Below are 16876 nucleotides of genomic sequence, written 5' to 3'. Positions count from 1 at the left end.
AGGCTGGAGCAGGAGGCCCAAACTCAGGGGAGAGGGTGGGCTGTAGGGAGAGGTGGAGCCTGTGACAAACCAGAGAGCCCATGTCCCACCTAACGCTGCCCTGTGGAGGTGCTGACCCAGGCACCAAGTCTTCCCATTCTTCCAGAGGGGTTGGAAATCTACATTTTTGTGTGAAACCTCTGCCTTAAGTGCTGATAATTAAATCCAAAAAATGTTACGTATATATCAACAGCACAGACAAAACATAGTAAGTGGCTGGATAGACTGCACAGGCTGAGTCTGTGATTTCTGCAGTCAGATCAGCTGAACAGGGCTGCCTCAGGAGAACAGGAAAAGCTGGCGTCTCCTCACGGGCCACTTAGTACGTGTGCGGCCCTGCAGGAAGCACCTGCCGGGGGTCCTTCTTCTGTACCCTGTGAGGAAGGCACTACTCCCCCACATGTGATGGAGGACACCGGCCCAGGACCCCTGACAGTCACTTCATAGGCATGATCCTAAACAGGTCCCTTTCACACCTGAAAAGTGTCCTCTTGGAAGCTTCCTGAAACTGAGGGCCTTCAGCCCTCCAGTCTCCATGTGGGGTGCTCCTGAATTCTGTTCCTGCTCCTTCTGGAGGCCAACACATGCAGCCACAGGTCTGGCACAAAAGCGACCATTAGCCTTGATTCTGCTGGCCGAGCAGCTAGTTGCATGAGAACCTGCCGGGAGGCTGAGCAGCTCAGCATCGCCAATGCAGAGGATGATGCCCCCGAGGGACTGCCAGTGGCCAAGCAGGGATCTCCCAAGGTGGATGGCAGATTCGCGCGAGAATCCCCAGGGAACCAGGTGTACTGGGAAACTTAATTTGCCACCTCCTTTGTCCCCATGGTCTTTGTCCCGGGCCAGCCAGGTGGCCACCGGAGAGCCATGTGCAGAGTCCCCACCGGCTCCACAGCCACCAAAGCAGCAACCGCAGATCCCACCACCACGACTGACCATCCCCCACTGGCCACCACTGTCCCCTGCAGGACCTTAGGTCCCCACAACCCATAATGGCTATTAACACCACCCCCAGCACCTCCACCATTGGTGCCCACATGGGCCTGCTCACCGGCTTCACACTCACCGCCACTCATCCTCTCCACCACAGCCACAGATGTCAGCCCCGGGAGGCGACACTGCCCCCCTCACCAGCCCCCTACCACCCCTGTCACCACTAGCACCAAACAGCCATGGGCCTGAGCCCTATTATAAGCAAAGTGCCATCATCTGTCATTGCCATCAATCTATCCCAGTCACCACGGCATCATCCTCACGACCACTTCCTTCATGAGCATTTTTTAAAAACATTTTATTTATTTATTCATAAGAGACAGAGAGAGGCAGAGCACAGGCAGAGGGAGAAGCAGGCTCCCTGCAGGGAGCCCGATATGGGACTCGATCCCAGGCCCCTGGAATCACACCCCTAGCGGAAGGCCAATCCTCAACCCTGAGCCACCCAGGTGCTCCTTCATGGGCATTTTTAAAATCACTTTAAAAGCACTTTTTTTTTTTTTAAAGCATTTTAAAAAGCATTTTAAAAGCACTTGGAGAATTTGCTGAGGTGACTTTAGCAGCTGCGGTGACAAGCCCTGTCCTGCAGGCCGCTGCCCCTGGGCGAAGGGCCCATGGCTGCCCAGCAGGAGGCCTCTGGCTGGCTCCAGGCTCCCTCTCAGGGCCTCTGCGGGGCCTCTGCGCTGCTCTGGCCAGCAGGTGAGCAGAGGGAGGGAAGAGGCAAGTGCGGATGCTGGCGGCCAGGCCTGGGAATGGTGGGAGGGAGGCTTCCCAAGCAATCACCGCCTGCACCCAGGAGCCCGCCGCCCTAACCGCAAGGCAGGCCTGGAACCCTGATCTTCCCGTGTGCCCGGCTCAGCGGCAGGTGGCATCTGGCCGCGTTGGGCCCACAGGACTATGTGAAGCTAATGGCACTTGATCAGAAGGCGGACACGCCGCAGAGAGGGAATTTGTTAAAGGGTGGCCCTCTCGGGGGGCACACGCTGGGTCTTGGCCCTGAGCCACTAACACAAGTTCTGTCTCATGTGGTGTTGCATGCACGCTTACCCACCCACAACTCCTATGAGTGCATGTGTGCACACGGTCTCCCAGCCAGGACCCTCACCCTCACTAGCCCCTGGGGATGACGCGTCACACCAGATGAGAGCCAGTTCCTGTCAAGCCAAGAATGCATGCCATCTCTTGAAAGCGAACCCCCACCTCCTGAGCCCGTCCTCTGTGCGTGACTGACATGGCAGAGAGCAGAAGGTGGAAGACTTGTCCTTGCCCAGCTCTGCCCCAGCAGGGGAGCAGTGAATCGGTGGCCTGGGGAATCTTCGAGCAACAGCACCTGACTCGACAGCCCCGGCCTCTGATTGTCAGCTTTCTAAACAGCTTTGGGGCTGGAATCCTCATATTAAATCCTTCATTTAATAAGCAATGATGACTTATTCAGGCTTTGTGAAATGTCTCAAAATCTTGGGAAAGTTTTGTTTTTTGAAATAGATCTCTAATAAAGTGGGTGAAATCCAGAGAGGGAAGCTAAACTGTATACTTTCTTAATTTAAAAAATTAAAATACTTCAGAGTTGTCAGGGCAACAACAGAGAAGGAACCAGATGGAGCCCCTGACAGCCCCAGTGATCCTGTTTTTGTTCAGACTATTACAGGAACGTAGATAAAATCCTATTCCTTTCTTTTAGGTCTGTGTATCCCTACTAAGTAGAAAACAAATGTGAGGTTTACAAAGACATCATGAAAAGACAAGTAAGACTCCGAGGTTAAGCCAACCTCCTGGATTCTTTATCAAATGCCTTGGGGGGACAGACCTATGAGTAAAAGCAAAAGTATGAGTACATGCACTTGATGCTTTCAATTCTAAAAGAACTGCATGCACCTGAATCTCAACCTGAACTAGTCCTTACTTTGAGTCCAGAAAGTATGAATTACCTTATAGAGTTTTTTAAGTAAGTATATTTTGTACTATCTTTCAACGAACGTGAGTAATTTTATTCTGTAACTGAAGACACCCATTCATTTTGCCTTTAAAAAGTCTAGAATGGTGGGGTGCCTGGGTGGTACAGTTGCTTAAGCATTGGTCTCTTGGTTTCAGCTCAGGTTGTGATCTCAGGGTCATGAGATCCAGCCCCGTGTAGGGTTCCATGCTCAGTGCGGAGCTTGATTGAGATTCTCTCTCCCTCTCCTTCTGCCCCTCCCACTCTTGCCTGTGCTCTCTCTCTATTTTTCTCTCTCTCTCTCAAATAAATAAATCTTTTAAAAAATCAAAAACCCTTGAGTGGAGACTCGGGGGGTGGGGTGGGGAATGGGGACTTGTTTGACAAGTATAGAGTTTTAGGTTTGCAAGAACTAAGATGAATAAGTTCTGGAGGTGGATGGTGGTGATAGTTGCACAACCACGTGAACATACTTAACACTACTGAACTGTACATTTAAAAATGCTTAAGATGGTAAATTTTATGTTAGGTGTGTTTTATCACAATTTTTTAAAAAGTCTAGAGTGATGGCTTTCAAATCTTTTTAGTGGTAAGACCTTTTCTCCAATGAATCCCTAGACACTACTGGTATATAAAATGAAGTGGCTTGGGATGCCTGGATGGCTCAGAGGTTAAGCATCTGCCTTCCAGCTCAAGGCGTGATCCTAGAGTCCCGGGATCAAGTCCCACACTGGGCTCCCTGTGTGGAGCCTGTATCACTCTGCCTCTCTCTCTCTCTCTCTCTCTCTCTCTGTGTGTGTGTGTGTGTGTGTCTCTTATGAATAAATAAATAAAATCTTTAAAAAATAAAATAAAAAGAAGTGGCTCGATCTGGTGGGACAGGAACCTAACCTGCCACCTTCCCTCTTTTTCCATCTCTGCCTTTGTAGGCTATTAATGAGCTTCAAGACTTTTTAAAAGCCCATTTTTGAAACACTGATCTAGACTGTAAGTGGGGTATTAAAATTCAGTTGAAAAAAACAAGCACGAGAAAGTGTCACTGAAGACAGAAGGTCTGAGTAATGGAAAGAGGTACCTATTCATGAACAGCAAGGTTCAGTCCTCTCAGATTATTCTATAAATTCAATTTCATCCCAATCAAAATCGTTGCTAGAGGATTCAACAAATAAGAGATGACACTGGCATCATCTGGACCTCCTTATCAATCCTCATGAGAGATTTAAGCAGAAAGCCAGATAAAGTCAGAACAGCAGCTTGGAGAGATGTTGGTGAAGCGTACAGAACCTTCCCAGACTCTGCTTACACTGAGCATACTGACCACGTGGGACGGTCTCCTCTCCTTGCCCCAAGTCCCACCAAAATTACTGGATGATTGTAAAAAAGGCATAAATCCGTAAGGACCAGGTTAATGGGGGAGACAACAGTCAGAAAGTGATGCGCACAAGCTTCTGTAAGATGGATAGTGGGCAGAGGAGCCAGCTGCCTGGTCAGGTAAGAGAAGCACCTACCCAGAGGAAGAGGAAGCCCAAGGAGGGGTAGCTCCTTCACCCCACAGAACCCCCAGGAGGCTCCACGCTTCCTTTTTGCAACTGTGATATGACTTTTATTCAGAAATGAAACAAAAGAATTTTTTTAAAGTCTGCAAGATGATAACACTTTACATGATTTTCATTTAAAATAATAAAATTCAAACATAACAATTGCACAAATGAGCCCAACAACACTGATGACACAATACTCTTTAAAGCAGCAAGTGCATATTGAAGTAATCATATAGATCCTAAAAATATTCCTCTTATACCTAGTTTACAAGCTTTGGTACAAAAAAGCAATTTAAATAGCTCACATCTAGAAAAATACACAGAACCTTTAAAATAGAATTTATCCTTATATTAAATGATGTTGTAGAAAAACAGGATATTAAAAAGTAAGACAAATTCGTAGCACCAACCACTTTCTTTTTTAAAACATGAACATGCAAATAGGAATTTGCTTTCATTTCTAGGTTGCTCGGGTTTTAATAAAATCAGATCAGATCATGGGAGAGGCTAGGGGCTGGGAATCAAGCCCTGGCTGAAAATCAGAACCCACAGGCACCCTGCCCAACTTCCACCTTTAGATGATCTCCATTTTGCCCGAGCGCTGCAGGAGAGAGGAGATCCACTTTCAGAGACACTGCAAAGAGAGACTTCAGGCCTGGGACAGCAAGCAGGGCAGTGACAGCAAGCAGGGCAGTGAGGTTCTGCTATCACCACCCACCCTGGGTGGGAGGAGACAGGAGACAGAAGATCTTTACTGCAAAAGTAGAAAAACCTGGGAGAAAAGACCTCCAGGCCCAGACATTTGAGGACCCCTCTCTAGTGGAAAGGCCAGTGTGGCCCTGATCACCCCATAGGGAGAAGCCAACCCATCACAGGACCCACACATCCAGGCAGTCTCCCCAGAAGCTTTCAATACAGGGGCAGAGTCAGAGATGACCAGGCTGAGAAAAGCCCCAGCATGTTCAAAACAAACAACAGGAAAAAGGAACGCCAAACAAAGAACAAGAGGATACTTAAAAACTTGTTTTAGAAACAGCAAAACACCCAGTGGCTCCTTGGAGTAATGAATGACTCTAGGTCTGGGGCAGAAAATGCACACTATATGCCAGAAAGCAAAGAAACACTCAAGACCAGTGGGTCATGGCAGAGAACTCAGGAGCCTGCTGGAAAGGAGTCTCACTGTCCAAAGATAGAATAATTTGAGCATTAAAAAGAATGATGGCAGGATCTCCTGGTGGCTCAGTCAGTTGAGCATCTGCCTTTAGCTCAGGTCGTGATCTCAGGGTCCTGGGATGGAGCCCCACGTCGGGCTCCCTGCTCAGCAAGAAGCCTACCTCTCCCTCTCCCTCTGCTGACCCCCCTATTTGTACTCCTCTATAAAATTAAAAAAAAAAAAAAAAAGACTGATGGCTTCAATGGATTAACCCACTGAATATGTTCCTTCATAGAAGCACACACACACATATTTGATATGTTTTAATTCATTCAAGCCATTATATTTTTGTCAGCTCAAATAATTCCAGCTAGTGTATACAGGGATAATTTTAATGTGAAGGTTGAGCAGAAGGAGTTAGATGGCTCCATTTTTGTGACCCCCAGCCAATTCAGGCAGTGATGGTTAACAGATGGTAAAAGCATTAGGTGAAAGGCTGATGAAGAACCTTACAAGAAGGCCTGAGGTGAGCACCACTTGAGCCCCTTGGTCAATCCTCAGCATTAAAAGTGGGACATCCTGCCATTATGTGCTTCCTGGCATGAGCAAAAGGTACAAATTGCACCACCCCTATTCTTGCCAAGAGTTCAATCAAACCACCAGTTTCCAGGAAGTATGGGGGAGAGAAAAACATGCTAAAGAACACCATAGGGGTGTAATCAGCCAAACCCAAAATTCGAGAGGGAACGCTATAGGCAAATGACCCCATTTAATCAAGTAAGTGGCAAGAAAAAAAATAAAAGAAGGGAATAATATTCTAGATTAAAAGAGACTTAAAAAGAGATACACACCCAAATCTGATAACCATCAACAACAACCAAAAACAAAATTAAAAGACTTTTGGAGGGGGCAATTGGTGAATTTGAATAAAGACTAGATCTAGGATGACTTCGAGGAATTATGATTACTTTTGTTAGGTGGGGCTTACTTTTGTTATGGTTCCACTTGCTTGTTCGCTTTTAGATTCATAGTGACCAATTTGGGTGAAATGCCTCCTCTTGTCTGTGATTTGCATTAAAATTCTCCAGCTGAAAAGGAGGAGGGGGTGAATAGATGCAGCCAGTGTGGGAAGATGATAAGGGTTGTTGAAGCTGTGCAGTGGGTACACAGGGCCTGGTTGCACTCTCTGCCTTTGTAGGCAGTTGGAAATTCTCAGAATTAAAGCAAAAATCATGTATCAAATATGTGATTTTTAAGTAAAAAAAAACAACAAAAAAGCCTCCACCAAATGAGTAAGAAAATCCCTGACTGATTATCAATTCACTATGCCAAAATTCTCCCTGAAACTATTGAGCAAGGTTATGAGTGATAAAAACTAGTTTCCAAAAACTCTTTATCAGATTTATTACTTATTTCCCACATGAGCGTGTATCTATATGTACATGTGCATGTCTACAGCTGAGACAGAAATCCATAGTTACACACTCTTATGTAATATATTTCAATAGGCTATATATAAAATATGCTATATATTATATATATCAAAAAGCAGCATAGTTCCATTTTCAAAGATTTGTAAAAGAGAGAAAAGAAATAGGAAGTTCTCTATAGCTCCATTTTAACACAATCACTGTTAACATTTTCGTGTTATTATTTCGCCTTATTATTTACGTCGATCGTAACACTTCTTTACTTGGGTATTCTGAATCCTTCAATGAATGCAGCGTCATATTTTTGAATGTTACATTGCTTTCATGACCCTTCTGGAGCATACTGTGTCTTTCTATGACAAATGTAGTAGATGTTGACCATAGAAGACCAGAAAGTGTAGGAGGGCGGAAGGAAGACCCACGTTCCCCAGCCCTTCACTGAGAGATAGTCCTACACCTCCAGTGCTCAGACACACAGTCTAAACTACTCTGCAGCAAGGGATGGCTGCCTCCTGGTTTCCCCTTGTACAGAAATAAGGCTGCCATGAATATTCCTGTGCATAGAGGTTTTATTGTTTTTAAGATTCGTTCCTTGAGATAGATCGCCATAAAGTTTGTTATTTTCAGGAATGTCCACTTAGAATCGGGTCCCTTTTGTTGAATGTAAACCTGAGTTTGGGCTGTCTAGTGCAGCCACAGTCCCACCCCACGAAATCCAAGGGTCCCTCCCAGGATTTCAGAGGATTGAGGCACAACCCTGGAGCCCGACATCCAGGGCTCAAAACTAACCTCTGCTGTTCACTGGATGGGCATCTGGGCCATTCACTCTCGTGAATTCACACAGAAAACTATATGTTTCAGACTCTACCATCTCAAGAGCTGTAAACAGCATTTCCATAGAAGTTTGAAGATTCCAGACATGGGAAGTGGGCAACCTTCACCTAACTGTCTACTCACCCCCAACAACGCGCCACATTTGGGTGTGGATGTGAATATAGATCTTTCCTGACTAAAGGGTCTACAGCTTATGGCGGTCAGAGATCCAAAAAAGGTCAAGAACCTCTGTCAGACACAAGCTCAAATGTTGCCAGATGGGGTTGGAGTCTGATGGAAGAATGTCGGGTGTTGGGGTGGCCCGGGTGATCCCAGGTGACCCTGCCAAGGAGCCAGCCACCAGCCCTCTGCCCTTCACGTCCACATAACAAGTCAGTGCCTCGGCGGAGGATGGAAAACACCTTTCAGGGGTAAATGGGCAAGAACCTGCAGGCCTCCTTTTTTTTTTTTTTGGAAGAACCTAAACATTTTCGAGCCATAAAGTCCTGCCCAGGGATCACCTGGGTGGGGTGGGCAGGCTGTGGGGCACCAGCGTTCTTCAAACGGCAGCAGGCTCACAAATCCTCTGGGGACCTTACAACAATCCAGATTCTGAATCAGGAGCTCTGGGGTGGGCGCTGGGATCCTACATTTCCAGCAGCTCCTGGATGCCGCCACCTGCTCTCCCTGGACTGCCCCCTGAGCAGAGGGCAGGCATCCTGGCCCCACTCACCGGCCTGAGCACCCTCTCTCCCGGCCTCCTTTGTCAGCTCCATGCCTCCTGCTGTCCCCTCAGCCCTACACTCGGACCCTCCAGCTCCCTCATAGGTAAGTGACGCTGTGCTGATGAGTGAGTAGCTCTAACTGGGAACCTCCACGTCTGTAGCGTGTTCCGCAGGCAGGTGCTGGCAGCCCCAGGATGCAAGGTGGGGACAGAGGCCCAAAGCACACAGCCCCGGCGTGGGAGGGGGGAGACCCGTCCCAGCTCCCTCCATCTCACAGCCAAGGTGGGCGGGCAGAGCTGGCCTTGCTACAGCCCCCGAGGTGGCCCGGGGAGAGCACGAGGTGGCCCGGGGTGAGCACGGCGCAGATGCCCAGGAAGCAGCAGTGGGAGCCAGCCCGCCATCGGAGCGAATCTTGTCTTTCCCACGGGGGACCCGACGGCAGGCTCTGGGGGCAGGGCCCCCATCCTAGAGGGCTCCTGGGGGTGCCTGGGAGTCGGTGTCAGGGGCAGGTGGTTGTCCTCTGGGCCCAGGGCCCCAGCTGGGACTGTTGGTACGCAGAAGGCCCTGCTGGGGGCAGCCGCAGCAAGGTGGGCAATTCAGGTGGGTCTGGGGGTCAGCCCATCGGGAGCAGCGGGGCCAGGAAAGGGCAGAGCCCTGTGGGCTGGGGTTGGCGAGTGTCAGGGCAGAGTGTGGCCGGCTGTGAACGGCCCTGACGGGCCCTGAGGGGAGTCTGCGGGCAGCAGGGGCCTGCAGGTCCAGGCCAGGGGGTGACCTGCTCGAGGAAGGTGTGTGGAGCTGGGCGTGGAGGCAGGAGGTGGGAGCAGGCCGGGCAGAGGCTGCTGGGGTGGGGGGCAGCTGTGAGGGAAGGGTGCCTGGGCTGAGGAGGAGATGGGACTGGGGTGGGGGCACCGTGCATCCCGGCTTCCCTGAAGGAAGGGCTGGTGACATCCCTCCTCAGCTGAGCCCCTGGGGGAAAGTGTGCGGGGAGTAGGGGAGTCGGGCTTGGAGCTTTGGATGCCCCCACAGGAGGGGCAGGGCCAGGCTCAGCTCTTAGAGCCCCTGGCCTCAGTTTCCGTGCTTTAAATAAGCCCAGGGCCTTGTCCCGGGGTCTGGCAGTTCCCTGGCGTGGACAGAGGTGAGAGAGGGCAGGGCCCTCCTCACAGCCTCCGGGGGGAGGGCATGTGGTGGCCCAGCTCGGACCTCCGGGTTAGGGCTTTGTCTCCCAAGGGGCACATGCAGGCTGGGGGCTGCCCTGTATTCTAGGACAGCAGGAGATTCAAACCACAGGCATTTCTTCTCCCTGGAAAAGGCGATTGGAAGTGCCTGGAGCATGGCCCCTCTGGGATGTCCAGGCTCCCGGCCTTCATCACTCACTCAGTGGAATTACCAGGCTTCTGACCTCTGGACAGAGCCAGAAACAGGAGCCCCTGTTTACAAAGCCCTCCCAGCTGGGATCTTAGGATGCTTGCCGGGCTGCAGGCAGGACAGGAATCAGGGTCCCCCATCTGAGGACACCGAGGCTGGGTGGGAAAATGACTTGCCCAAGGTCACACAACCAGTCACAGCCGACCTGGGATTTGAACGGAGGCTGGTCTGACCTCCCTGATGTCAGTTGGTCTCAGAGCAGGGCGTGGCCGACCAAGCACAGTCCGACCTGGCCACGGTGTGCAGCCATACTATGCAATTCTCATCTGGCTCCATGTCAACACGGCCCCTTTCTGAGAAGCACTAGTAACAGACCACAGATTATATGGGTGGGCTATGGATTCACGGCTGTCGTGGTGCCAGGGGTCCCAATTAGGCGGTTGGCAATTCTTTGAGCACCTACTACATGCCTGAAACCATTCTTTGCCCTTGGAATACAGCAGTGCGCAAGACCAGCCTGGCTTTCATGGGGATCTCCTGACTTGGAATAAAACCTCTAATTTGGGCAAGGAACCCCCAAACCCTGAGCCTGCTGGCTCATCTGTAAAGAACAGGAATAGTAACACCTTCTCACGGGGTTGTAGATGTGTGAGAGGTAGCAGGCCTGCTGCACTGAACCATGCTCCTCAATCTGCCCCCCAAACTTGCAAACCCAACTGAAGGAACCCGAGAGGCCCAGAGAAGTGCAGTAACTTGCCCAAGGTCACACAGATATCCCTGACTGTGAGGACCAAACCCAAGCTCCTTCCTGCTCATTAGGCACTGACTGCTTCTCTGTAGAAGGATTCCACATTGGTCTGGGGCAGAGATGTCTTAAGAAGGGTGGTGGGCAGTGCATAGACCCCCCCACCCACTCCAGGCCTGGAGACTAGTTGGGGAAGCCAGCTGGGCAGGTGGAAGCATCTGTGGAGATGTGGCCACCTGGGCTGGCTCTGGGTTCAAAGGTGAGAGAACCAGTCTTGGGCACCATTGGCTCTTTGCAGAAATCAGTTTAATGGTTTAGGAATGTGTACACTCTGGCTCTGTTTCCATAAAGGCAACTTTTCCATGTTTTAAAAAATAGATTTGCTATAAAGATTTCGGTATCATAAATAGATAATGTGAAAAATCCCCAAATGCAAACGGCATCACTGGGCTCGCTGAGGCCTTCCCCACAGCCCAACAGTCAGGGCTGGCAGGGCGCACAGGGCCGGAGGCCCCACCCCGCAGCCCTCCTGGGAAAGAGTAATCGAATTCAATATGAATTAGGAGCTCCCTCCAGCTCCATGCCTGCTGGGGCCTGATGTCCTTGCAGCCTCTTCCGGAGGACAGGGACCCACCTCTCTGGCTTGGGAATCCCGACCCGCATCCCTTGCCTGCCCCATTCCTCCTCCGAAGTATAAAACACCAGCCTCCTTTTCTGCAGCCCACGTCACAGGGGCCCCACCCAGGCCTCAGACGGTACTCTCCTTGGGGCCTGGTGGCTGCCAGGACACTTCCTGGCCCTCTGTCCCCTGCCTCCTCTCCCACACCCTGGCTCTGGACCCCACCTGTTCCTGCTTTTGGGCAATTTATAAACAGAGGAAGAGATTAAGCTCTCTGGCCCCAGAAGCCCTGGGCTGCAGCAGAAGGAAACAGAGGTGGATCATGTTGTCTCAACACTTCCCCGTTTTCTCTTACCCAAGTGACAGAACACCGAGGCCCAGGAGACTGGGACGGGCCCCCCACAGGCAGTCCAGCCGGCACACGGTCAGCACACCAGCATCGGGCCCTAAGCACCAGCATTTGTGTGGGGAAATGGTCTCTGTCTGAGCCTGTGGGAAATGGCTCCTGCTCAGGAAGAAGGAGATAAAGAACTCATTCATGCCAGAAGGTTCTATGACCAAGGGACTAGCTTGGGGTGGGGCCAATTCTCAGAGGTGTCTAGGTGGGTCATCTGTGGGATCCTAAACGACATGAAGAGAGGCTGGGCAGGGGGAGGGAGTGGCCTGGGCAGAGGGTGGTCCTAAGGGAGGCCAAGGCAGAGCTGTGGAGGCCTTGGGCATCTGGGTGGAGCATGGCCTGTATCCCAAGGGCCCCAGGCACGCTGGAAGGGGAGGGGACAGCATCAGCAGTGACCTTTTACAAGTGCCACTCTGACTGCAGCAGGAGGGTGGTTTGTGCTGCGCAGGCTAGAAGCCCAGGGGCCAAGGAGGTCCACAAGGTGTCCAGGGGAGGCTGGGGCCTGTCCAGAGCAGAGGCATGGGGACCGGCGTGGAGGTGGGATCTCAGCGCTGTGGTAGGATGCAGAGAGAGAGTGAGGAGCCTAAGACAACCCCTGGATTTCTAGGCTAACTCCCTGGAGATTAGGGTGGCAGGAGACCACACGGCCCAGCGTTTTGGACACTGTGGGACTATGACAGGCAGGAAAGGGAAGTGTTTTCGTGGTTGCTGGGTGAGCCGTGAGGCCACGGGTGGGAGGAAACCTTCCCGGTCCTGGCTGGGCCAGTGATCTTTCCCCTTTCTCAGCCAAGCCTCTGCAGGGTTTCCGGCCTTTAACCCCTGGGTCTGGAGGAGGAGGGGGATGGCTAGAGTCCCCATCATGAGCCAGCTACCTGCTGCTGTGCCTGGATCCTCATGGCAGCCCAGGGCATCCCTGTGCAGGAGATGGAACGCAAGGATCTCCCACTTTCCCCAAGCTATCCCAGGTGGAGGCAGAGGGGGACAGCAGGGAACAACGGGGAGGGTCCATACCTGTGCTCACTGGCAACTGAGGCGGCAGGTCAATCTTGGGGTGGGAGGAGGGGTAGGCCCAGGCCTGTGCTCTAAAACTCTCTACATCCCCACCACCACCCACCCCCAAAGCAGCAGGTCTCTACAAGGTCAGGCTTTGCGAAGTTTCTCTTCCAGCTTGGGCCCAGCTTGAATGCCCAGCTCTGCCCAAACATCAGTCCCCTGGCAGAGGTCATGGGGCTGGAGGACCTTTGCCTTTGGCCTGAATGTGCCTCCTTCACAGGAACTTTCTACTTTGAAGGTAGAGCCCAGGAACTGCAGGGGAGAGGCCTGCCAGCAGCTGGGTCCCAGGCCCTGCTCACCCTACCCCACTGGCAAGGCCATTGAGGGAGGAAGCCCAGCGGCCTTCTCATTCCCTGCTCCCACCCCATCCCGGACACCAATGAACTGGTTCCCCTCAGCAAAGACACCCACTCAGTAGCTCCTGGTCCAACCAGGCCAACAACCTTCCTCTCCAGAACCAGGCTCAGCCATCCCATGGCTGCCTCCCTGCCTGAAAGGGAGTCACCAGCCCTGCCTGTCTGGGTCCCGGCCAGGGAAGCCTTCCATGCCTGACCCTGCTTCACCAGACTGCCGTGGGTCTGGCTGCTGGCTCTGTGGTCAGGCCTGCCTGGGAGAGGCAGTGACGCAGAACAAAGGGCATGAGTGGAAGGCCAGGGAAGTCAGCTGGAGGCCCGTGGCCCACCTCTGGGGTTGGGGCCGGGCCTGGGGCTCGAGCTCCATGCTGTGACGTTGCCCACGGCTCTGACAGCAGTGTATTTCCTGGGACCCCACGCGGAGGGCTGGGGCAGTATGGAAAAATCACCTGCTCCATCCCTGGGATCCTCTGAGCTACCCCCAGAGGACAGTGTGCTTCCAAGAGCCCCAGTGATGCCAGCCCTCATCTGCCTTCTAACCTCAGCATCCAACACATGTTGAAACCGTTAAGGGTGGGTGGGGCCGCAAGGATGAAGTGGCCAGACCCAGGACTGCCAGGGCCTTGCCTTCTTGGCTTGGGAAACTATAAGCTAGACTGGAGGCAGTGGGGGAGCTGTCACTCTGGACGTGGCAGGAAGGGCTTCTGCACAGGTCAGACTAGGTGCCCTGAGGTTCCCTCTTAGACCTGAGCCTCAGGGATACAAGCTTTTACTTTTCCCTTAAATGTCCACATTCCTATCTCATTCCCCCAAACCTACAAGTTCTGAGAGTCCGTGCTGAAGAATCAGCTGGTTTTGCAACCTGAGTGGCAAAACTTTGTGCCCCAGGCCAGCAGACAGTCAGTGGGCCATGACCCCATACTTGTGCCGATGAAAACAAGAAGCTACATGGAAAACCAGAAAACTTGAGAGGTCTTGCTTGCTAAGGCAGCAAGCCAAGCCCCAAGCTATCTGCGAGCTTAGAGCTGGCAGTGAAGAAAGGAAGAAGGTTCCTCGCCGGGAAGGAGTTAGGGCTTCCCTGGGGCTGTGCTCAGGAACTGAATCTGTTGGGCTGCTCGCTCGCTCTCTCCCTCCGAGGCTCCGACCAGAGGCCCCAAGTGACCCGGGAGAACCGGCACCAGCCACATCCCTGGGAGGCAGCAACCTGCTGCCGCCACAGCTACAGCAAGACTCAAGGTGTGAAGTGGTCGGAATCAGTACACATGCCGCAGGGGAGGCACATCCTGGCCCTCTCCCACCGTGGTCTATACCCATGGGCCTGGGCCAGTCCTGGACTGTGAAGAACTCGGAGGGGACCGTCACTGGCCGGCAGGAGGGGCCCCACCCCCAATACCCAGAAGGCACCCCACTTCTTCCTTCCTCGAGGGTAGCTTTCCCATCAAGTACCCAGGCCACGGAATGGATAAATAATTCCAGGACTTTAACCAGCTGCACTAGAATCGCTGGCGCCATGGAGGGCCAGCCCTGGAGGGGTGGGCCTGGCAGGCTGGGGGCGGGGGGCGGGGGGCGGGGAGGTGGGGAGGCCCCTGCCTGCCTGCCCGGCACCCCGGTCAGCAGCCGCAGCCCCAGCTCTCCCCGACGTCCTTGCTGTCCAGCTGGATGTGGTCAGTGCCCTTCTCACTGAGCAGCGGGCCACCGTGTCTGACAACCAGCTCCGTGGCCACCCTCACGAAGGCTTCCTCCACGTTGCTCGAGTCCTTGGCCGACGTCTCAATGGCACACAGGATGTCGTAGTGCTCTGCCAGGCTCTGCGCCTCGGCCAGCGGGACCTCGCGGAGCTGGCCGAGGTCCGACTTGTTCCCTGTGGGGAAAGGCCCAGTGCGGCGGGGTGAGGCCCATGGGTGCCAGCAGGCCCTGACCCACCGGGTGGGCCGCACCCAGAGACCCAGAGATGCCAGGCCGAACATCGTGCCCTACCAGCTGCCAACCAATACCACTTTGCTTGGTCATCTCTCTCTCTCTTTTTTAAAAATTTTATTTATTTATTCATGAGAGACACAGAGAGAGGCAGAGACATAGGTAGAGGGAGAAGCAGGCTCCATGCAGGGAGCCTGATGTGAGACTTGATCCCAGGACCCCAGGATCACGCCCTGAGCTGAAGACAGACGCTCAACCACTGGGCCACCCATGTGTCCCTCCCCCTCTTTTTTCTAAGACTTTTTAATGTTTTTTTTTTTTTTTTTAATTTTTTTTTAATTTTTATTTATTTATGATAGTCACAGAGAGAGAGAGAGAGAGGCAGAGACACAGGCAGAGGGAGAAGCAGGCTCCATGCACCGGGAGCCTGACGTGGGATTCGATCCCGGGTCTCCAGGATCGCGCCCTGGGCCAAAGGCAGGCGCTAAACCACTGCGCCACCCAGGGATCCCGACTTTTTAATGTTAAAGCTCTTATTTCTAACATTTGAAGTCCCTTGTTCATTTTTTTTTCTTTTACTTTTGCCAGAGGCTCGAGTATTTTATTGCCTCTTCCTGACAAGCAGGAGCCCTAAAGTTTGGTTAAAGAACACAGTACTTCAGAGCTGTGAGAAACTTCGGCTCCCTTTCACTTGCTGTGTGACCCACAGATAAGTGGGTCACACAGCATCCTTGAATCTCAGTTTCCTCATCTCTGCTACCACCTCAGCCCAGGAGGAATCAAATGGTAAAACGAGCCTGAAAACACAACTGGCACTTGGCAGGCACTCCCTATGTGGCGGTGTTAACAAAGAAACCTAGCATTGTGGGACACCTGGCTGCCTTCGGCTCAGGTCATGATCCCGGGGTCCAGGAATCGAGCCTGCTTCTCCCTCTGCCTCTCTCTCTGTCTCTCACGAATAAATAAATAAAATCTTAAAAAAAAAAAAAAAAAAAAGAAGGAAAGAAAAAAGGAAAGGAAAAGGAAAAGGAAAAGGAAAAGGAAAGAAAAGGAAAAGGAAAAGGAAAAGGAAAAGGAAAAGGAAAAGGAAAAGGAAAAGGAAAAGGAAGAAACCTAGCATTGCTGGGCAGCCCCGGTGGCGCAGGGGTTTAGTGCCGCCTGCAGCCCAGGGCGTGATCCTGGAGACCCAGGATCGAGTCCCACGTCAGGCTCTCTGCGTGGAGCCTGCTTCTCCCTCTGCCTGTATCTCTGCCTCTCTCTCTCTCTGTGTGTGTCTCTATGAATAAATAAATAAAATCCTTAAAAAAAAAAAAAAAAAAGAAAGAAACCTAGCATTGTGAGTTTTGTCCTTCGCTACAATTTTTTTTAGGCTTATTATTTATTCTCTCCTACTTTCCTCTGGAATTCTCTTATTTGCTCTAAGATCGTGGTTTTCGATTATTTTGCTTTCGGCTTGTCAGAGCAAAGCGTACCAGCCAACCCGAGGGCACATCTCTGGCTTCTACAAGGCGTCAGAGGTTTCATTATGTTCTAAAAAATCTGGTCAACGGCTCCTTGACCCCATTTCTAGAAGAATTCTTTTAAGTCTCCACTCTTGCCTGTGAAGTCCAGCTCTGCCAAATGCTTGCATATCCCACTCCACACAGCCTGTGAGCATATAAATATGAAACTTGAAAGAATCAGCCTGACTGGGATCCCTGGGTGGCTCAGCGGTTAAGCGCCTGCCTTTGGCCAAGGGCGTGATCCTGGAGACCCGAGATTGAGTCCCACGTCAGGCTCCCTGTATGGAGCCTGCTTCTC

At 52.0% G+C, this 16876-nt stretch overlaps 1 protein-coding gene across 5 annotated transcripts in view; it reads right to left on the bottom strand.

The window, feature by feature from the left end:
- Positions 1-11026: 11026 nt before the first annotated feature.
- The window catches only part of RAB43 (RAB43, member RAS oncogene family), a 36194-nt gene continuing 30344 nt past the window's right edge, over positions 11027-16876 (bottom strand). For all 5 annotated transcript variants that reach the window (XM_035702479.2, XM_025448445.3, XM_025448459.3 and 2 more), the window contains one exon: positions 11027-15020. In XM_035702479.2, the coding sequence (XP_035558372.1) occupies positions 14770-15020 (251 nt within the window). In that variant the 3' untranslated portion in view covers positions 11027-14769. The remainder of the gene's footprint in view (positions 15021-16876) is intronic.

Source organism: Canis lupus, chromosome 20 (assembly GCF_003254725.2).
Source record: "Canis lupus dingo isolate Sandy chromosome 20, ASM325472v2, whole genome shotgun sequence".
Lineage (NCBI taxonomy): Eukaryota > Metazoa > Chordata > Mammalia > Carnivora > Canidae > Canis > Canis lupus.
Note: the sequence above shows the minus strand (reverse complement) of the source record. Positions and strands in the feature narration are given on the sequence as shown.